Source organism: Carassius auratus, chromosome 16, assembly GCF_003368295.1.
Source record: "Carassius auratus strain Wakin chromosome 16, ASM336829v1, whole genome shotgun sequence".
Lineage (NCBI taxonomy): Eukaryota > Metazoa > Chordata > Actinopteri > Cypriniformes > Cyprinidae > Carassius > Carassius auratus.
The window spans coordinates 27495299-27518345 of record NC_039258.1 but is presented as its reverse complement, the minus strand read 5'-3'; the positions used below and the strand labels follow the sequence as shown (position 1 = coordinate 27518345).

At 36.4% G+C, this 23047-nt stretch overlaps 3 protein-coding genes across 7 annotated transcripts; 1 reads left to right on the top strand and 2 right to left on the bottom strand.

The window, feature by feature from the left end:
• Positions 1-2294: 2294 nt before the first annotated feature.
• Positions 2295-13937, top strand: LOC113116722 (engulfment and cell motility protein 1). 3 transcript variants are annotated; one of them, XM_026285043.1, is made up of 8 exons: positions 2295-2400; positions 4218-4254; positions 7026-7153; positions 8182-8294; positions 8995-9102; positions 9347-9426; positions 11819-11896; positions 12176-13937. In XM_026285043.1, the coding sequence occupies exons 2-8, from the start codon at positions 4249-4251 to the stop codon at positions 12386-12388; spliced, it is 726 nt and encodes a 241-aa protein (XP_026140828.1). In that variant the 5' UTR covers positions 2295-2400; positions 4218-4248; the 3' UTR covers positions 12389-13937. The 3 variants fall into 3 exon arrangements, with proteins under 3 accessions (XP_026140828.1, XP_026140830.1, XP_026140829.1); XM_026285045.1 differs by lacking the exons at positions 2295-2400; positions 4218-4254 and adding exons at positions 5013-5316; positions 6280-6924; XM_026285044.1 differs by lacking the exons at positions 2295-2400; positions 4218-4254 and adding an exon at positions 5014-5316.
• A 1060-nt stretch (positions 13938-14997) lies between these two features.
• Positions 14998-21588, bottom strand: LOC113116721 (serum paraoxonase/arylesterase 2-like). The gene is made up of 10 exons (XM_026285042.1): positions 21311-21588; positions 21076-21146; positions 20820-20875; positions 20541-20706; positions 20218-20344; positions 19932-20132; positions 19738-19819; positions 19424-19552; positions 19042-19271; positions 14998-15559 (listed from the first exon to the last, which is right to left on the bottom strand). The coding sequence occupies exons 1-9, from the start codon at positions 21385-21387 to the stop codon at positions 19110-19112; spliced, it is 1071 nt and encodes a 356-aa protein (XP_026140827.1). The 5' UTR covers positions 21388-21588; the 3' UTR covers positions 14998-15559; positions 19042-19109.
• Positions 15002-18107, bottom strand: LOC113116720 (serum paraoxonase/arylesterase 2-like). Of its 3 annotated transcripts, XM_026285038.1 has the most exons (9): positions 17984-18107; positions 17694-17764; positions 17367-17422; positions 17069-17234; positions 16748-16874; positions 16462-16662; positions 16252-16333; positions 15923-16051; positions 15402-15789 (listed from the first exon to the last, which is right to left on the bottom strand). In XM_026285038.1, the coding sequence occupies exons 1-9, from the start codon at positions 18058-18060 to the stop codon at positions 15628-15630; spliced, it is 1071 nt and encodes a 356-aa protein (XP_026140823.1). In that variant the 5' UTR covers positions 18061-18107; the 3' UTR covers positions 15402-15627. The 3 variants fall into 3 exon arrangements, with proteins under 3 accessions (XP_026140826.1, XP_026140823.1, XP_026140825.1); XM_026285041.1 differs by lacking the exon at positions 16252-16333 and having other exon boundaries at positions 15002-15789; XM_026285040.1 differs by lacking the exon at positions 17367-17422 and having other exon boundaries at positions 17069-17218.
• Positions 21589-23047: the final 1459 nt, after the last annotated feature.

The window sequence follows — 23047 nt, the reverse complement described above, 5'->3', positions numbered from 1 at the left end:
AATAGGCCGTGACGTCAGAGTGTGAAACAAGCAGGTGTGCCCTTGGCAGATACTGGGTCATTGTTATAGCAGCCTTTTGGAAATGTCTTTCATAATGTGTCACAGGTGAGACTGCTGGAAATTACTTTCCTCCTCATCCCAATGTCAAGGTCCACTGGAGTGAGATGGAGAGCAAAACGACAGCAAATCTATTGGCATTTACAATTTACAAAACTGCTCAGCTATTGCAAAGGGAAGAACACTGCATTCAAAAAAAACAACAAAATGATTACTATCCAGATTTCAATAGACACTGATGGTCAAAAAAAAAAAAATAGCAATATAAAGTGGTCATCATACAATGATCTGCATTTACTATGATATGTGACAAAACATGTTAAACTCAACTCCAGTCACGCTCTGTCCAGAAGACTGATGGAGTGCTGAATGATGTAATGCTTCAGTTTAAGGGAAAACAGCAGAGGGACTCAGATACATATGTGCAGTGACCAGAAGTAAAAGGGGCTTATGTAACCCAACTCTGAGAGGGAGAGCAGACGCATCCCTGCTCCATGGTAGAATTCCCTAAAGACCTTTTCAATTATCCACAGTACGGAACAGACGGCGATGAATCGTGATTTACATGCAAGCCAACAAATATTGTACACCCCTGGTCTGTTCCAAGAGAAAACAAACTGTTTTGCCACTAAAGGACCCATAAATATCTATCTATCTATCTATATCTATATCTATATATAGCTATATATCTATCTATATATCTATATCTATCTATAAAAGAAAGAATTAAAAATAAACCTCACCCACTCCATCTTATTAAACATTAAGAACATTCTTTCCTGCACACAGTAAAAATGAAAAAAAATTTTTTTTTACAAAATTCGTAATGCTATGGACTGAATTCAAATATAGAAAAATTATTATAAATAAATGACAACTACAGTTAAAGTAATAAAAAAAATAGCAGAAGAAATGTAATTTAGAGCACACACACACACACACAAAATAAATCAATATTAACTATAAATAAAACAAAATTAATGTACACTTATTATTTTGTGGTTAACGTGTTTGGTTTTTAGGGCTCTAGATGGTGTAACACTCAAATCCTCACAGTATTCATAAAGTCTCTTCTGGGAAATTGCTGCCTGCATCCTTGCAAAACGTCTGAATTATTGAACAAATCCAGAAGACCTTAAAGCGACATGAGACTTTCAGAGGCCCTTAGGCAGCAGAGAAGCCAAAGTACAGAATGAATATTTCACTGAGCTCTGAAACCAGCACACGTCAAGCCCACCACCACTACGACAAGAAACCTTGGCAGCAGACCCCCCTCATTCAGAAATCCACAAAGCAACTAAAAAAAAAATCCATACGGATGACGATTTGGTAATCACACAGGATGTTACAGAAATCAGACTTTTGAATGGACTGCTTCGATATCACAAGCGCTGGGGAACAGTTTTCAGGGTTAATAGAAAATGAGATAAACATTTTCTGTGTGGGTGAGGATTCCAGAATCTGAAGCCAGGGTAATTATAGGCCTGTGCAGAAATCTACAGATGTGAGATGGAGGTGCTCAGCTGTGCTCGGTTTGGCAGATGTCAGCAATCTTACATAACCCACCTTACATAAATGCTCAGTATTGTTCCTATTATGAGTCTTGAGACTAACTCATTGGGAGGGCTAGTTGATGAATGCAACTGCAATGGTGTTTCTGCATCCTGCATTAATCAAATTAAAGGTGACATCTTTCAGAACAGTTAAGATCAGCCTGGTCAAGCATTACAAAATAGGCTGTTGGAAGCCTTTTAATGTACTGGAACTCTTTCGTATGAATATTTGGGTTATGAATATGATCATCCTGTGCATATTTTCAAACTTTTTGCTTATAACAAATAGAAATCTATACTAGTTTATTAAATATGTATTTGTCGTTTTGCTGTCATTGAATTTTTATATGCTATGAATAAATTCAGATAACAAAAGCTGAATTTACATATAAAAAAACATGTATGGCTATTTATTGTGAGGACTTCCTGAATGTTTTAAACTTACCGCTGGATTTACATAAATCTATGGAGCTCTGCTGTTAGGCCCTTCCCAAAATCTGTGCGTTGTCTTGTGGTCCCATTTCAAAACCTTACTGACAAGTTTGATTCAGGTCATCATGGAGAAGTGCTCTTGAACACGATATTGTGGCCTTCAAACGGAAACAGACAGTTTTTGTTTTTTTGAGGAACTGAATCCACCACCTGTGTTGCAGTGCTGTGACATTTATTAAAGCAAAGAAAGGAAAAACAGTGTAGCTCTGGTGGTTTCTTGGCATTAAACATGCTGACACTGCAGAGAAATATCTGTAACTATAATGGCAGATAAATCAATACAGCACACTGCAAATTGGTGAGTTTTTCCCCTTTCTTCTTAGACTACAAAAAACAGTTTGGCATATCCTTTAGGATTCTCTCGTTTTAAATTGTGAAAGTCTTATATAATTGCTAGATATTTTTTTAAAACCAACTTAAACACACAGGTTGACTGCTTTATGCTTACACACACACACACACACACACACACACACACACACACACACACACACACACACACACACACTTCCGTTCAAAGGCTTTATTTCTATTCCAAAGGTTTTTTTAAATAACTTATTGAACAAACATGCATTAAATTGATTAAAAGTGACAGTAAATACGTGTTACAAACTTTTTATTTTTAAAATAAATGCTGTTCTTTTGGACTTTTAATTCAAAGAACAAAATAAAATATTAGAGTTGGAGTCCAAGCTGCATTCAAAGGAGTCAATGCTAAGGTCAGACCATTTTGCTTTTGCTTTAAAGGGGTCATATGATCATTATTTTGTGTATTCAGTGTAATAAAGAATATGCTGACATTCTTTAATGTTCAAAAAACATTATTTTTCTTATACTATACATTATTGTAGGTCCTCAATGCCCCGTCTCTCTCAAATGCATAGTTTTCTGCAAAGCCCCTCCTTCTGACAAGCGCAGTTTGCTCTGATTGGCCAACTGACGCAGTGCATTGTGATTGGCCGAACACTGCATGTACTCACCGGAAATGTAATGCCCCTTTCCATAATTGCGAGCTTCATCTTTCAAAATAAATGTAAAGACAGTTAATAATGTCATTAGATTTATCATCAGTTCAAGCCCAAAAGGGGAACAGAGTAGTGTGACAGACACAGTGATGAAGCTTGTATGTGTTTGCAGTACACAAGTCACAGATGGTTAAGACAGCCCTGTCTCTCTCTCTCTCACACACGACGCACAAAACTCAGAATTTGTATCAATAGCAAATGATAGTCAATAGCAAATAGTTAAACTAATAACAAAACATACATTGGCTGATTCAGAAGCGCCAGATTGTCGTAGCAAAGTCAGAATGACCTCCTCTCATAGGTTCGTGAAACAGTCCTCCATAAAATGCATTTCTGTTCTGTTGCAAGTAATCTTAAAGATTCCTAAATGCATCTACTTTCGGAAGGCCAAATAAAGCTTTTGTCTAGATACACACAGCATCTCCCTGACACGGCTGCTTCAACACTAACAGCGGTTACTGAAACCACACCTTCTTTCTTTGCGGGAACATTTGGGCGGCATTATGCAATTATTTCCACATAGTGACATAGAGACGTGGGGGCGTGTCTGAATGAGCCATTTTTTGGGAGGCATGGCGAGAACCTTAACTCTGATTATCTCTTTAGATTTGAGACTTTTGTCTTTGCATCTTTACAGAACTTTATGTACCAAGAGCTTGTAACACTCCAAAGAGAAAGGAAATGTTGAAATCGCATCATATGACCCCTTTAAATTCTAAAATTATACAAAGAGTTTTACCTTTTACTGCACATAGTTATTCTTCTCGTTATTATAGTGGCTAATGAACCGGAAGTCTTGCCTATAAGCTTGCATCCACATTGCAGAAAAAGGTAGATATTTAGCATGTTTGTTTGGATCGTGAATAAAATGCAGTGGTTCTAAAACCTTTCATGCATTCAAATTCATATAAAACCACAGTCAGAAAGAAAAAAACCCATGGAGTGCAATATGATTACTGATGCGACAATATCAGCAATTTTAGAATCACATAAACCCTAGGGTTAAAACCACCCTTTTATTATATGTTTTCACTGTACAGAAAAGAACAGCGTGAACATACTACTTAACATCTCCTTTTGTGTTCCACAGAAGAAAGTCGATCATACAGGTTTAGAACAACATGAGGGTGAGTACATTACTATTTTCACTTCCAGAAAGTCAAAGCAATTGATATCACAATCAACTGCTTTTACATAAACCAGCCTGCATCATAAACTGCAGAGGAAAAGAAACCTGAATTCTAGATTCAGACAAACCCTACAGCTCATCCCTTACCTGGTGACTAACCTTTATCTTAACCAAAACCATTTGAAATTCTAATCTGCCCTCATGCCAACATATTCTCAACGCGGTCCATGAATCACAGCATCTCTGCTCACAGATCTGATGTGGCCTTGTCAAACTCAGTTATGTACTGCATGTCTAGAAGACAGAAGATGGGAGCGTGGTGTAAGAGGAAGAGGCTGCGAGGCTCTTATTGTGTGAGGCAGGGGTAGACAGAGAGTCCCAACACCAGCTCATACTGAACCGGTTTCCATGACAACTGAATTTCTAATGACTACACCCCTGGCTTTTGCTTTGAGGGAGAACGATTCTACTGGATCTCAGCGTTTCCACAGTGTGTCACACCTTTTCTTTTTCAAAATAAATGTCATCGACTCTCATCAAGGCTTTTTGTATCAGACGGTGCTCGAATATCTAGCAGCACAAGCCCTCTGAAATTCAGCCAGACGGTCTGAGTCATTATCTTTTGGTCCTGTCCTCCCCCATCCCCCATCCAACCTGCTCATGCTCTCCCTCTGTGGTCTACCCATGTGACCATAACCAGCTGTTCATTGGCTGGCACCATGAAGGCAGCTGTCCAATCGGTACGGTTCGCTCATACAAACATAAGCAAAGCAGCATCCTTATGATTCAGTACAGTGTCTTTCTTTCAGTGAGGAGTCAATGGGAAATTCTACACTGGGTTCTTCTACTACTTTGTTTGTCCTCATTCTCATATCCACAAGAGGAGGGGATCTTCTACTTTTGAGGGAACTATTCTGGCTGTAGGAGCATCTGCTGTTGCCTGCGTTACTTTGCTCTCACTCCATTGACACTGTGACCATCTAACGGTGTTTGTGGTTCACTGCTTTTTCTATATACACATGCAGTTTCAGCACTGACACACTGGACATGGCTTTTACATGTAAGTACAGAAAGCCTTTCAATGACCACATTGACTCTTAACTGACTCTACACACCTGAGAATCACAGGAGTACTTGAACTGAATGACTGGGTGACGTTTTGTTACCGCCAACACTGCGTGATCATAGCAGATTAGAACGGAGTTGATTAGCAGATCTATTTAAAACAATTCATTTTAAAGTACTGTACAGTCATTTTTTCTAACATCACAGGACAAGAATAGCTTTTCTATACAAAACCCTAAAATTATATCTGCTTGTGTGTGCGTGTTTTGAAATAGAAACACAATTTCTGATCATTACTTGTATTTAAGGACTCCCTGCTTTTTAGTGAAGGGGTCTATTTATAGCTCATGTATTCAATAGTCTTTTGCTTTGTTTGTCACTGGGAGGGTGTGAATTATTGCTCATTGCTTGATATCATTATAGGCTCCATTATCATTATATTTATACTGACTAATAGCACTGTTATATGTAAATATTTTTACCTTTTAGAGGACACATATTTGTCTGGAAAGGTTATATAATGCAACTAATCTGAAACATGAAAGTCAGAATAATTAATTGTCATATATAATAAAATTTGATAGCATACAATTAATAATTTCCTTTGTCCTTCCAATCAAATAATTACATTATCTTGCATTAAAAACATGAGGAAGCTGACAAGTTGAAAGTTACTTCCTGAGGGATCCTGACACATTGACTAGTAGTCAAAATGTTTTTTTGTTTAATACCGGAAGAAACATCCTGAAATACTCCATACAGAATATTTAAAAATGTAAATTGGCTAATTTATTCACTGTATTGTTGTATTTCCAGAAAAGTATATATTAGAATTAATTATTCTACACCACAAATTCAGTATATAAAAAAATTGAATGTTCTTAGACCCTTTTTGTTCTGCTTGGTCTTGTTTTATTATGTGCCTAAGGATATTTCCCTCCTGTAACCCTTTTTTCAGATACTGATTCAACTCATCAAAATGTATTTCCAGAGTGCCATCCAAAATGCTTCAGTACACACTTAAGTGTCAATTGCATTAAAAAGAACACATTGTCTCCTACGATACAAGGAATAAAACTCACAAAAAGGCAAAATGGTGAAAGCTAAAACTCGAATAAATTTTATGACCACCATAAATTTAGTAATTGATGAAGAAAATGTAAACAGTAGAAATTGTGACAATTTACACAGACAGACACAGATGCTGTAACATGGAAATATTTTGAAAGACAGAATACATGGCAACTGAGCACCGATCTAACCATAACCAATGTGTCCTCTGTACAGACATTGGCTGGCCCAATGTCAACATGTTTCTCCCCAGGCTCTGACTGTGTCACAGCACTGTTGGAGATTAGACTGACAGGGCCTTAATCCCATAGAGCTCCTCAGTTCCCCCTGCCAGACCCCAGCACTGTGCCTGGCCCGTGCCCAACGGTCACACGAACGCACGCAAGGTCTGAGATAAAGACAAACTCCATAAGCCACACAGACAGTACTACATAAGAGAAGACTAAGACTGCATAAACCGCAGATGTAGCCAACAGCAAATGATGTTAAATCACAAAACACTCTTCACCAGAGTGAACTAGAATGACAGCTGGTGAGGCCTCCAGTTATTCAAGCCAATGAAAATCGGATTATGAATAAAGCAAAAAGATCTGTTGCTTCGATTATTTGAAGGGCTATGTCTCCATGCTTTAGGCAGAGAAAAAACAGAAAGGCTATGCCACCCAAAGTGACACATTGCGGTTTAACACAGTGGACAGTGCCAGGCCCTTGCTGAAGTCAGAGATGTTGAACCAGGATGACCCCAAATCACGCCCAATGCTGTAAGTACATCCTCTTACAGTCTACAAACCACAATCAGACCTCTTAAAGTAATACACTGCTGCTTATGAATGTCCTGTCAGACATCAGTTTCTTAAGTCCATAATTAAATTTCCTAAAGTGTAAACTCCGCTAAATGCATCTTAGGTGGTCATTAACTAATGGACCAGCCATCATATTACAAAACTGTTTTTTTTTTCCATTGCATTGTTCCTTTTTAATGGTGTTTTTCCCCAAAACACTACTGTGCTACATGCTGCTTTTCATGTTTTGCTTTTTAAAAACCCTGTGCTGCATTAAAAAAATAAATAAATCAACATTTAACGTCAGCATTAAATGGAAGCTGCAATGGTCTTGGAATAGAAATAAAACCAAAATTGAGATTATTACATCAAAGTATGCACTGTGTGCATCTCGGTTCATAGTAAATGCAGAAATGAAGTTTGTGTGCAGCATAAAATGACATGCATAAATATTATGGTAATTTTATAGTTGTAATGCAATATATATATATATATATATATATTTATATATAACCTACTCAATATTTTACAATAATATTGTTACTGTTATTTAAAATTTGTATTATAATAAACTTACTATTATTCTCACAACTCTCAGAAGAGTAAAAATTATTTAAAAAAATACTATTATTTAATAGCTACATTGATAAATGCACCAAATTGTGCAGCTCTTATGTTTCTTTTTGCAGCCCTATGTGTAGAATGATCCCCAAGCATGGAGTCTAAAAAAAAATAATAATAATAAAAAAAAGTGTGACTTCTTTCCTCACAATTCTGAGTTTGTCCACACAATTCTAAGAACAAAAGTCAGAATTGGGAGATATAAACTTGCAATTGTATTGAATCTTATGGGGACTTTAAAATTGTCTCTCAAAACCTTGCTTTCTTTTTTCATTCCACTGCTTTTTTATGTTTTTAAAAGAAAAGCCTGCATTCTTCATGATGGAATAACAAGCCACTGGTTTGTTGCTGGTTCAAGGTAATGTGTCTGATTTCAATTTCTAAAGAGAACTCCGAGAGAAGCTCCAGCCAGAGGTGATCGAGCTGATTAAACAGCAGAGGTTGAACCGTCTGTGTGAGGGCACATGCTTTAGGAAGATCAGCGCTCGTCGCAGACAAGGTCAGTGACTCATTTAAAATCAGAATTCAATTACATGTGCACTGGTAAACTTATTTATGCATCACAGATGCAGGTCCAATTTCAGAAAAGCCCTCTGATGGATCGGAGCACAGCTGCATAGATCACATCGAATTCATTGATAATGGCTACACATAATTTGAAGATGGACACTGTATTTGAACTCTTCCTGTGGCTTAATGTCTATTCATATTATGCACATTTTCAATAATCTGCTCATATATAGGGCATCACAAGCTTATAGGTTCCCCCCAGTACCTTATCCTAATGCTTGGTCTGTTTGATACTGCATTATATTAAAGCACAACTTAAGGATATTAATATATATAAAAGATAATATCTCTCCCAAAAAAAAAAAAAAAAGAGAGACCTCTTTATTTCTAATCATGTTCATTTCAAAACCTATTGATATGAAATATTCTTCAACTATTTAACATTTAAGGGCATCCAGTTATTTACAAGCATAGACTCAGTGAGGCTTTTAATCAAAGTGACTTTCTCGGGTCACTTCTGCTTTAATTAAAATCTGATTTTCATTCAGTCCTGTTGACCTGCCAATGGAAAAAATATATATGTATAAAACCTAACTGGAATAAATCATTTTGAGGACAGTAAAAAGCAAGATGCAAGAAAACATCCAGTACATAACATGCATATTCTTATCTGTATCCATCTCCTCTAGACAAGTTCTGGTATTGCCGTCTATCACCAAACCACAAAGTGTTACACTATGGGGATATAGAGGAGTTCTCACAAGGACAAATATCACATGACTCTCTCCAGGAGAAAGGTGAGCAACACACGTTTTGATTATAAGACATAACATAAAAATAAATCAGTTTTTTTTTTTTTTATCTATAATGGCTTGTCTAGTAATCATATTGATTGTTGATGCCAAACTGAGCTACAAGCATGGACAAGGCCAGCACTAATCTTACTAATTTTAGATGCTAGTAGTAAAGTAGAACATAACTTCTATTGTTCTTCAAACTTTGCTAACTCTGTATATAAAAAAAACTATTTTCTACTTCTAGTGACAGTAGCAGATATCAAAGCAGTGGTCACGGGTAAAGACTGCCCACACATGAGGGAGAAAGGAGCACTTAAGAATAAGGTAAGAATTCATTATTGCAACTAAACTCACCAGACAGGACAGGACAGGACAGGACAAGACAAGGTGTAGTGGATCCAAACTCGGAGTACGCAAGGCAGGCTGATTTAACAAAAAGAAATTTTGCAGAGACAAGCTTCAACTCAAGATGGTAACAAGTCAAAAACAACCACCTCCAGACAGAACAATGCAAGAGTACAACCGTGGCATCAACAGCTCAAAACAATTAGCAATTAATCTAGCAATTCCAATGAAGTCGAACTGACGACATCTAGTGGTTAAATGTGATAAAGGGCTAATAGAGTGACTTTAAAGGGGTCATATGATGTTGCTAAAAAGGACAATATTTTGTGTATTTGGTGTATTAAAATGTGTTTATGAGGTTTAAGGTTAAAAAAAACATATGATCTTCCACATAATGTAAATTATTGTTACTACTCTATGCCCCGCCTTTCTGAAATGCGTCGATTTTTACAAAGCTCATCAGTCTGAAAAGTAAGGTGTGCTCTATTTGGCCAGCTATCCAGTGTGTTGTGATTGGCTGAATTCCTCAAGCGTGTGATGGAAATTTTACGCCCCAACACCATCAGAACACCAGCCAGAGCAACCAGACAAAAAGATTGTTGCATCCAGTGGGGACATTATTACTGATTATAATGACTTAAACTGTCTTTTTCCACATTGCGTTGGATCAGACCACGTTAACATTGAACCATTTGTGCATTTGTAAGTCATTACAAACAACAAACACTACTGTACACTGTATGAATTATCAGAATATAAAAAAAATACTTACAGTCTGGGATTCAGAACAGCCGGCATTTGAGTCTACTCTCCCAGGATCAGGAAACGGTCCTCCATAAAATGTGTTGCACAGATCTGAATATTTGGTTAGAACTGTTCTGGGACAGTGTTGCAAATCAAACCTAACCACTGATTACTAGTCCTCTTTTGGAAGACCAAACAAAGTAGTTTATTTTCACCGCGAAACACAGTGTCACACAACACACTGCCGGCTTGAGTGAGTGGAGGCCGGCTTGAGTGAGCGGCGGTGGGACAAAGCATATATCGTCCTCTTTTGGAAGGCCAAACAAAGTAATTTTGCTTTCACAATGAAACACACAGCTTCTCCACAACATGGCAGCAGCAGCAACAACAATAATACAGCGAGAAAAAAAGTTACGCCTTCTTTCTCTGCGTGAATATTTGGCCGGCGTTATGCAAATCTTCCCACATCATGATGTAGGCATGTGGGGGCGTGTTTGAATGAGCCGTCTTAGGAGGGCGTGGTTATCTCTTAACTTTTATAAAGAATATCTCTTTGGATTTGAGACTTTAGTCTTTGCAACTTTACAGATCTTCTTTATGCACCAAGAGCTTAACACTCCAAAGAGAAAGGAAAAATTGTGATCACATCATATGACCCCTTTAAAGCAAAAACCGTTTTCTGTATGAATGTGCCTGAACATCCATGCCAACAGGTGTCTTTATGCACTTTCAAAAAAAAGTATGTGTTTACAGTAAAGCTGAGTAATTGTTTATAGTCAAAACAAACAGTTGGCAATCAGGTAATGATATGAGACAGAATCTCTTGTAGGTAGCTTATTTGCACACACACAGAAACACACATACAGATACACATTATGTTTAACGGAGGCCTAACGTATTACTTAAGTGCTGTTTATGAATTCTGTTTGTATGTTTATGTATTGACGACAGATCTGCCAAGTCCAGGGAATTATAAGAGCCAACACACCTAATCAGTCATGGCCAGAGTCGTAGATACGGCCAAAAAGGAATCATATTTTACCTGAATTGTTGAAGTTTTCATTCTGCTTTATTGCAATAAAACATAACTTCGGAGTACACTGACCGCACGCAAAAAAACAAATGTCAACGTTAGCTGCATAGTCCAATTCACGAACAATTGACTCAAATGAACAGGTTCTTTTAAGTGAGTCAAAAACCTACAACTGAACTATTGTTGAATTCGCGCATAAATTAAATTATATGAATCGGTTCAAAAAGATAATTAGCAGGTTTGAATCAGTCTGCCAAATCTGAGCAGAGAATGAATCAACATGTGCACATGCTTTATTTTCAGGGATGTCTGCTGTCCTTTTTAAATTAAGCACGTTTTCGTCATTATCATTTATGTTAAAGATGCACTTTTGCATCGGTAAATTTGTAATAAATGAAAGGATATTCCTCTCTTAAGACTTAGGCCTATTTTAAAAACTTGTTCAGTCTCCGCACTTTATAGTTCTACATAGACTTTGGGAGGAGGTTGTAGCCGTGACAGAAGCCATCTGTTGTGCAAAGGCACCTGCAGTAAAGTTCAACTGGGAGTTGTGGGAGAGGAAGTGAGGTCAGATACTCTTTGTCTGCTTTTCAGGAGCTACTGGAGCTGGCTTTTTCCATTCTTCATAACTCTGATGAATATCTGAACTTCATTGCTCCAGACAAGCATGGAGTGAGTCACTCATTTCACAGCATATACAAGGCCAGGGGCCTGTTTCATAAAACAAGTTTAACAAATAAGACAGGATTATTTCGGTTAGTCAAATTTATTGTCAGCTGATTTGGTTCAAAATAAATCAGATTAGCTGAAATAAGCCTGGTTTATTTGGTAATCTTGTTTTATGACATAAAAGTACAGTCATATAGAATATTATCCATCATGCATTGCTTGAAGGCGTAATAATAGTCTCTTACAATTTTTTTGTTGTTGTTTGTTTTATATTCTCACTAGTACTCCATTTGGACAGATGGCTTGAATGCTCTTTTGGGAAAAGAGATGACTAGTGAGCTCACAAAATCAGATATGGACACTCTGGTTACTATGGAGCTGAAACTTCGCCTTTTGGACCTCGAAAACATTCAGATTCCTGACGTCCCTCCTCCTGTTCCCAAAGAGCCCAGCACTTATGACTTTGTTTACGACTTTAGTCAGCAGCACACTTGAGACTGGAATAAAGCACTTACTCATGCTGATAATCAGCTGTAAGTAAGGAGTGCTCACTTTTGTCCTTTTTTTCTAATCCTGTTTAGTCTTTTTCCTCTCCTATGGACAGATTCATACATTTTACTCTAGATTGTGACTATGATGTGATGCTTAGTTTTCTTTTACTTTACTGTTCTACAACGAAGAAAAACTCACAGGAACATTTATTTTCAGTCTAATTCTAACAAGATCAATTTGGGCATTCTTGGTTTCATCAATCAAAAATGTCCAGCCTTTAAAAAATAATAATAATAGAAGCTTCATTTTCATTAGGAAAAACACAAACCTAAAGTACAACCCCCCTTTTTAAGTTCTTGTATCCTGTGTGAGAAAGAGACACATGAGAAAGAGCCATCCAAAACACTTCAACACATAGTTGCAAAACATTAAGTTATTATCTGTTACTATCAATATATTAATTTGGTGGGATATTGCTTGTAAGGTTCACTCAAAAATGATCATAAATTGTCATTGACATCATATACTACTAAAATATTATTGTAAAATAAAATCATAAATTAACTTCTAAAGTACAGGTTTCACTCTACCTAAATGAAATGTAAACTTATGAGATGATTTGAAAACTTTTCAAATACAAGTACAGCATGTCACTTTGGCACTAATTGATATTTTGGAGAACAAGCCAAATATGATAAGCATGTTCATGGTTTAATTTTTTTGTTGAAAAGCCAATATCTGAAATGATATGCCTTTTCCAAGTCAAATATTTATTTCTTCTTCCCAATTCAAACCGAATCCTCCCGTGTTAAGCCAAATTTATACAATATGGATTGATTTTTCAAACTTTACCCTTCAAAAAGACTTGACTTTGTTTTGTGTTCCCTTTAAAATGACTCTATTCACACAAATTCTTTCAAACACTTGAGCCAATATTTATTCTTTCACGTCACACCAGGGCAAAGACATAAATGGCTCCACAGACTTAAGAATCTCCTTAGTGAAGTAATGATCATTGGTGGCATAAAAGCTTTCAGTCCACACAGCGACTATATCATTCACACTAACAAATGCAGATAAATAAACAGGAATCTTATTTCTGATCAGGTTTGGAGTTACAAAAATATATTAAATAATACAGAAATAAGCACATAATGGGGCTGGAGTTCATGCTTATGATGGTCTTTATTAAAGAGTATTTACATTCTCAACCAATATGAAAATCTCCACTTGCCATTTTTCCATGAGGATGATTAACAACAAAAAAAGGTCTATGGCACCATCTGTAGTGAGAGAAGAATTAATATTTGATTATAGACTTCTATCAAATCTTTACATATATGGTTTAAAAGTGAGGATCCAATTGTCATTGTAAAATGTCCTTTGACCACAAGGTGGCTAGCTTTCCTTAGTTTTAACAATCGACAAGAAAACTTCAAAATATTTGTGTCGTTACAGTACAGTACACAAAGCCTTATTACTACACAACCCAGATTTAGATGTCATGCATTCATACGTGTCTAACATTTAAAACATCCAAGAAATCATAAAAAAGTAATTAAACTGCATGCAACCCCAAAATGTTTTTGTTTCACAAAAATGGCAAACCTTTGTCATCCGTGTACAGGCTGATTCCATGTGGATTAAAAGAGTCTTTGTCTAAGTCTCCGTTGACCTTCATTGCTTTGATTTTCATTTTAGAATTCAACAGATTCTGGGTGTAGATCTTTCCAGGGTCATCTGAATAGGACGGTAAGCCTGGATATTTAATGTTCCCTACAGGGATAGGGTTAGGCCTATGTTTTGTACAGTAATTATTTTGATCCAGCAACGTGACCACGTGTATGCTTAGTCATAGTTTTATGACATACAGTGCACAAGAAAAGCCAATCCAATCCATCGTCAAGTATGCTAATATCTTCAGCTCCACGCTCCTTCGAAAACACGGAAATAACATAATTGCAATTTCCTTATAAGGAAAGCTAAAACTGATAACTTCACCACGCTTTCTGAAACGCTCAACATTAACCATTATCAATGTTTCCGGGTTGCCAGGTCTTCACAACCAAACTATCCGATTTCTAATCAAAACTAACCCAAATGCGTTTTTTCCCCTCTCTCAATATCCTCTTTTGTCAAAATCACATTCCGTGGGGATCAGTTTAGCCTGCTGCACCTGTGTCAAAGTAGGCGAAATCCGCGGGGAAATCACGGACTTGGCAACACTGTGCCTTGTACTCATATTATACCAAATGGTATTCTGTAGTCTTTGGACTTTACATAGAAGAAGCATGTTGAATTAGCAGCCTGTTTTGTGTGTGTGTGTGTGTGTGTGTGCTTGGCCAATATAGCTACAGATGACAGCATTTACGTCATGCATTTCTTTTCACATGTTTAAATGTTCGCTAATCCAAACTGGATTGCATTTATTATTTCTTAGAGTAGCCTAATGAAATTAACATTTTACGTACACTGCCAACAGCAAGAAGGCTCTCAAAATAAATCAAGAACAGATGAATAGATGGCCACTATACCAAGTACTGGAAGAATATTAAAATCAAACAGGAAAAATAACTAATAAGTTGCTTTTCTAAGAAATAAAAATGACCAAATAAATTGCAAATAATTTGCGTTTATTAAACAGCTGTGGTGGTGGTTACAACATTTAGGCCCATCTCGATCTACCCTCCCTGCATCATTCTATTCCATACAGTAATCATCTTCATTTTCGATGGGTTTGTACTCAAAGAAAGAGCACAAGAGTGAGGCACACATTATTTACTACTCTACAGTACATATAGCGGCCTTACTAATGTGCACTGCATCACTACTGTTATATAAAAAAAATACAAATTCATACAAATTAGCAACTATTGTCCATTTTCACAAAATATTTGCCAATTTCAGTGAAAGTGTTTTGGCAAATGCTTATTTGTGTTGCATGTACATTATAAATTGATGAATATAATTTTATACTCTCAAGTATATTCACTTAAGAAATAAATATCAAGTCTCAGACAGCTACTAACAATTTATTTTAAGTCAAGTTATACTTCAAGCTCACATATCTAGTAAACTGCAACCCAATCATCCAGTGTTATGCCAAGTTTTTATAGTTTGGATTGATTTTTAAAACTACCCTAGGCCTTGACTTTGTTTTGTGTTCCGCTGAAAATGACACTATTTAGACAAAATCTTTCAAACAGTGCAGCCAAATTTTTTAATTCCAGTAAGTATATACACTACTTAAGGTCACAGATCAGAGCTTTCTGATAAACTGTTCCTATGAGCAGCTTTCCTCCATATGGTGTTGCCACTGAAGAAGCAATGATCACACTGCCATCATCTGCATATACCTGGGTTACCTTGGGCTTTTCAGAGAGGATGTTCTCAATCCTGATAACCTACAGGAAAACATTTTTTATATTATAGATTTGTAACTCAGGGACAATTGAGATAAGACATAGGAGATGAGAACATGATGTGACGTCATCATATTTGAGCACTAAACACCACACAATACATATATTCACAAACCTCAGAACCAGGTGGATCATTTGGATCATGAAATACACATTTAAGACCGTTTGGGTGGCAGCCCAGCCATAGATCTCCAGATTCACGGTCCACCTCAATGTTGTCACACAGTGACCCCACGTCAACCTCCTGGTAAGAAAAATGACAATGCAGCAATATTAGCAATAGCAGAGTAGTTCTCTTTTTCTAAGTAAAAAAAACTATTACATTGTTTTATGTTTGTTATGTCTGAAGCTAACACAACTAACAATTCTATACTTAAATAGATACCAATATTCTATTTGTGGGAAAAAATATGATGTAAATGTCTCATGTAGTTTGGTGTTTACCTTTACATGAGACAATACAGTGTTTTTCTGTATTTCCAAGACAACAATTTTGTGCTTCAGAAGATCTGACACATATAAATGCCTGAAATTACATTTTAATCGTATTAACAAGATAAACAGGACATAATAATGCAATAATGCTTTGATGGTAATATTACACTATGCTTTGGTTTTATCAATGCAAAGCTTGTTTTTTTTTCTGGGACTTGCCTTTTGTCAGGGGAGATATTTATGCCATTGGCAATCAAGAAGCCCCCTGCCACAACCTGCACGGTCTGAGGGCTGTAGTAGACGACGTCACACCAGGGCAAAGACAGAAAGGGCTCCACAAACTTGAGAATCCCATTAGTGAAGTAATGATCATTGGTGGCATAAAAGCTTTCAGTCCCCACAGCGACTATATCATTCACACTAACAAATGCAGATAAATAATTGGAATTTATACTTTAGGTCTAGAGTATGTTAAAGCATTATTGTGGTTTAATGGAGAACATACTTGTGCAGGAGTTCATGTTTGATGGTCTTGATGTACTGAAGAGCATTTTCATCCTCAACAAATCGAAAAATCTCCACTTGACTGTTGCCTTGAGGATGATTAACAACAAATAGGTATACGGCGCCATCTGTAGTGAGAGAAGAATTTATACTTTTTAGGTTAATTCACAATTGTCCACAATAAAGTTTTAACATTACACAATAACTACTTCTTGTGTGTGTAGGTAATTTAAATTGTGATATCAATTGAAGTATATAAAACTCAATAAATAAGGAAACTTTCCTTGTTCATGCACACATTCATTGAATTAAAATGGCAAACCTTTGTCATCCGTGTACAGGCTGATTCCATGTGGATTAAAGGAGTCTTTGTCCAAGTCTCCCTTTATGTTCATTGTTTTAATTTTCATTTTAGAATCCAACAGATTCAGAGTGTAGATCTTTCCAGAGTCATCTGAATAGGACGGTAAGCCTGGATATTTCAAGCCCTATGTTTAAGTAATTTGAACATGTTTAACAATATAGTTGCATTTAACGGTCAAATTAATAGTAAAATAGTAAAAACAATTGTTGCTAACATGAGATTATTAGGCAGTAATGATTTTGTCATTATGACATACAGTGCTCAGAAAGGCCAGTCCATTTTCAAGTACGGTGATATCTTCAGCACCATATTCTGTTTAAAACAAAAATACATACTACAGATCACCACTACATCCGCATTTGCAGTGTAAGAAACCTGCACATATGCTTCTTCAAATGCTCTTTACTCAATTACAAGAATAATAATAAAAGCAAAACTTACACTTCACCAGTGAAACATTATTTCACATGCATCTCACATTTACAATTGGATAAGTAACACTGCATTAGGTCCAAGCTGGTAAATTCAGTCCAGCAAACGGACACGTGACCAGAAAATAATGCAATCAGTTCAGTTTACTTACCTATGCCCTCTATGTGGTGACAGTTTGGAAGGTAGTTCTGGGTGAGTTCTCTGTAGGAAAGTGATAAATGCCTGTGGAGAAGACAAAACTACATATATAATAGATATTCCTATGATTAGTCATGTTCAGTAATTATGCATAAACATTAAAAATGTCAGTAAGTAGCAGCAAAGATTAGAACAGCGTGCAGTCAAAGAAAACATTTACTGCAATAGTTATAATGTTTGGTATGCAAATAAAAGTAATCGCAAGTCATTTTTATATCAATTCGATCGTACATTTCAACCAACCTTAACGTAATGAGTCTTTCTCCGATCAAAACTGCGAGAGCTGCAACAGACAGCGAGAGAACCGCTAACTTACCCATACTGTCTAACTCTCGCGCTGCCTCTAGCGCACAAACATGATTATCCCTTCTGTGTTGCCATGACCGCTTTTTATGCGCGATTTTTTGTAGTCTACTACAAATGCATAAATGCACAGTCGTGGTTTTTGTTTTTGTAATAAATTCCAGAATTCAGTTCTGCTCATTGGTTACATGCTGATGCATTTATTTGGTTGTTTTCGATTTCTTTCAAACCAACCAAGACGTGATTAACATATATAGGCTATTGTTTGTAAAGTTCACTTAGAATGTGTCAAATCAACCCAGAGAAAAATAACTATTTTACAAGGTAATGATTACTTTCATATGATATGTTTCGTACAGAAACCTGTTTTTGTTTTCACAAAAAAGGCTTTTATGTGAGTAAAACGGTTAGGTTGGTGGTTTGTAATAAGAATGTAGTTTTTGATTGCCATGGGAATAACCCCTAACCCTAACCCTGTTAGTAATGGTTCTCTGTTGCATGGACATCACAAACTGATAAAATAGGCTTTATATTTTTAAACAATCAACTAGTGATAGCTATTGAGAACATATGCCTAGTCTAGTGAATTTTAACTCTTGCTATAAGCCAAGGGTCATCAAATCTGGCCCAAAAGATCCACTTTCCTGCAGAGTTTAGCTCTAACCCTAATCAAACACACCTGAGCATGCTAATCAATGTCTTCGGGATAATTAGAAAACCACATGTAGGTGAGTTTGATCAAGGTTGGAGCTAAACTCTGCAGCACATTGGCCCTCCAGGACAAGATTTGAGTAACCCTGTTTTAAGATCACAGATTTAGTAGAGAGATAGAAGGGTTTATCAATCCAAACAGTCTGTCAAGCCAAAATAGGCCTATTGTGTGAATTACTTTTTCTCACTTTACAGTACAACATGTGCAACTGAAATTTCAGATTATTACCTATATATTATTAGTTGTACTTGTTTTTGTTTGCACAGCAAACATGTAGTCTCTGAAATGACACTATTCAGACAAAATCTTTCAAATGGCTGAGCCAATATTTATTCTTTCCAGTAAGTATATACACTACTTAAGGTCACAGATCAGAGCTTTCTGATAAACTGTTCCTATGAGCAGCTTTCCTCCATATGGTGTTGCCACCGAAGAAGCAATGATCACACTGCCATCATCTGCATATACCTGGGTTACCTTGGGCTTTTCAGAGAGGATGTTCTCAATCCTGATAACCTACAAGAGAATATGTGTATGTTACAGATTGGTAACTCGGAGACAGCTGAAAGTAGACAGGAAACATTGGGAAGACAAAGGGAAAGACATGGAAACATGACAGCTCATCATATTTGAGCACTAAACACAACACGATACATATATTCGCACACCTCAGATCCAGGTGGATTATTTGGATCTTGAAGTAACCAATTGCGACCATTTGGGTGGCAGCCCAGCCACAGATCTCCAGATTCACGGTCCACCTCAATGTTGTCACACAGTGACCCCACGTCAACCTCCTGGGTAAGAGAAATTAACAAGCCATTATATTAGCACTAGCAGTAGGAATAGTTGTTGTTATTTTTATTCAAAAAACTAACAAAAGCCAACACAATAAAGCTTAAATTCTATACTTTAATCTATGAAAAATTATTCTGTATGAGATAAAATAATGAGTGAACATTTCATGTAGTTTGGTGTTTACCTTTACATGAGACAATACAGTGTTTTTCTGTATTTCCAAGACAACAATTTTGTGCTTCAGAAGATCTGACACATATAAATGCCTGAAATGACAGGTTAATTGTATTGATAACATATAAACAGGATATAATTATGCATTAATGATTGATCCAATTAAATGCATAGGCAAATCTTTCTTTTTTTTCTGGGACTTGCCTTTTGTCAGGGGAGATATTTATGCCGTTGGCGAGCAAGAAGCCCCCTGCCACAACCTGCACGGTCTGAGGGCTGTAGTAGACGACGTCACACCAGGGCAAAGACAGAAAGGGCTCCACAGACTTGAGAATCTCATTAGTGAAGTAATGATCATTGGTGGCATAAAAGCTTTCAGTCCCCACAGCGACTATATCATTCACACTAACAAATGCAGATAAATAATTGGAATTTATACTTCAGGTCTAGAGTATGTTAAAGCATTAGTGTGGTTTAATGGAGAACATACTTGTGCAGGAGTTCGTGTTTGATGGTCTTGATGTACTGAAGAGCATTTTCATCCTCAACAAATCGAAAAATCTCCACTTGACTGTTGCCTTGAGGATAATTAACAACAAATAAGTATATGGCACCATCTGTAGTGAGAGAAGAATTGATACACTTTTAAGGTTAATTCACAATCATCCACAATATAGTTTTAACATTACACAATAACTACTTCTTGTGTGTGTAGGTAATTTAAATTGTGATATCAATGCAAGTATATAAAACTCAATAAATAAGGAAACTTTCCTTGTTCATGCACACATTCATTGAATTAAAATGGCAAACCTTTGTCATCCGTGTACAGGCTGATTCCATGTGGATTAAAGGAGTCTTTGTCCAAGTCTCCCTTGACGTTCATTGCTTTGATTTTCATTTTAGAATCCAACAGATTCAGGGTGTAGATCTTTCCAGGGTCATCTGAATAGGACGGTAAGTCTGGATGCTTAACGCACTAAGCATAAATATAGTTGCATTTCAAAAAAACAGTTGTATTTTTTAATATTCAAATGTATATAATGAACTTTTAACAGCTATGTACTTCAACAACCCTTTTTTATGACATACAGTGCTCAGAAAGGCCAGTCCATTCGCAAGTATTGTGATATCTTCAGCCCCACATTCTGTTTAACAAAAAACAAGTCAGTGACAGAAACTCGATTACATAATAATTTTTAAAAGCAAAACACTACAAAACTGAGCCTACACTATTCTTTTTTCCCCCCTTCGCATTTAGAATTGCATAAATAAGAATACATTAGGTCCAGACTGGTAAATTCAGTTCATGAAATGACACGTGACCAGAAAACATGGAAATCTTTACCTATGCCCTCTATGTGGTGACAGTTCGGAAGGTAGTTCTGGGTGGGTTCTCTGTAGTAAAGTGATAAATGCCTGTAAAGAAGACAAAACATATATACTCATATATAATATATATTGTTATGATCATTGTCATGTGCAATAATTACATATAAACACCAATTCATATAAGTAGCTGCAAAGATCAAAAAAGTGTATAGCCAAAGAAAATATAAATACGATCGTACATATCAACCAACCTTAACGTAATGAGTCTTTCTCCGATCAAAACTGCGAGAGCTGCAACAGACAGCGAGAGAACTGCTAACTTACCCATACTGTCTAACTCTCGCGCTGCCTCTATCGCACAAACATGATTATCCCTTCAGTGTTGCCAAGTCAGCTCATTATACGACGTGTTTTTTTTTTTAAAGTGCACCTGTTATGGGTTACGAAAGGTTTAATATTTTGGTTTTGCTCTGGGGAGATCTCCACAGCTGGCTTCTACCCGACAGTCAAAGCTGCATTACGTAACGAAAGTGCGGACTCCGAGGAAGGCCGCGAGGGTTCAGGCAGGATACTCAAATTTGGCCCACGAAAAACACTTTGCTGCAGAGTTTAGCTCTAACATATGAAGGTAATTTAATGCCTAAAGATTTGTACATTATATGTAGGAGCAGGAGTAACGAAGTACATGTAACGGCGTATTAAGATACAAAATGGCTAACTGTATTTCGTTATAATTACATTTTAAATGAGGGGTAATCAGATTACAGTTACATCTGAAAAGTATTTTAGATTACCAGTGATTACTTTTATTTTAATGTAATTTATTCATTTAAAGGGTTAGTTCACCCAAAAATCAAAATTATGTCATTAATAACCCTCATTAATAACCCTCATGTTGTTCCAAACCCGTGAGACCTCCGTTTATCTTCAGAACACAGTTTAAGATATTTTAGATTTAGTCCAAGAGCTTTCTGTCCCTCCATTGAAACTGTGTACGGTATACTGTCCATGTCCAGAAAGGTAAGAAAAACATCATCAAAGTAGTCCATGTGACATCAGAGGGTCAGTTAGAATTTTTTGAAGCATCGAAAATACATTTTGGTTCAAAAATAGCAAAAACTATGACTTTATTCAGCATTGTCTTCTCTTCCGTGTCTGTTGTGTGAGAGAGTTCAAAACAAAGAAGTCTGGATATCCGGTTCGCGAACGAATCATTCAGTTCACCAAATCGAACTGAATCATTTAAAACGGTTCGCATCTCTAATACGCATTAATCCACAAATGACTTAAGATGTTAACTTTTTTAATGTGGCTGAGACTCCGTCTGAGTTAAAACAAACCAATATCCCGGAGTAATTCATGTACTCAAACAGTTCACTGACTGAACTGCTGTGAAGAGAGAACTGAAGATGAACACCGAGCCGAGCCAGTCTGCATACACCATTGAGCTGTTAAACATTACAGTCAAAATGATATTATGTGACAATACTCAGCACTAAAGTATCACAATGCTATACTTTGTAAAACCTTTTTACTAAACAAATAAAGCTACATAAATCTGAATTTGTCCTTTTTTCAGATCATGTCTCTGTTTAAAGTATTTTATTTTACACTGAACTATATTTTGAAATTTCGATAATTCTAATTACTTTCGTGTGACTGATCAAGCTATTATAGGAAGCAAGTATGAGCAACAAAATGCTTTCTTTGTGTCCAGATATGACACAAAAACTCAAATCAAAATAAAATAATATAATACAACTTTGATAAAAAAAATTCAGTATGAACACATAGCCTAATCCCTAATGGTACACAATTTATAAAGTATCATGTTGTAATCAAGTTGTTTATTTTTTAAGTATGTGTACCTTAAAAGTACCATTCTGGCAGCGAGAATGATTCGGAACTAAATAAAGATTAATGTTTTGGCATACGATGTGTCTATTGAACCAATCAGATAAGAGTAAATGGAGAGTCAGCGAGAGTCT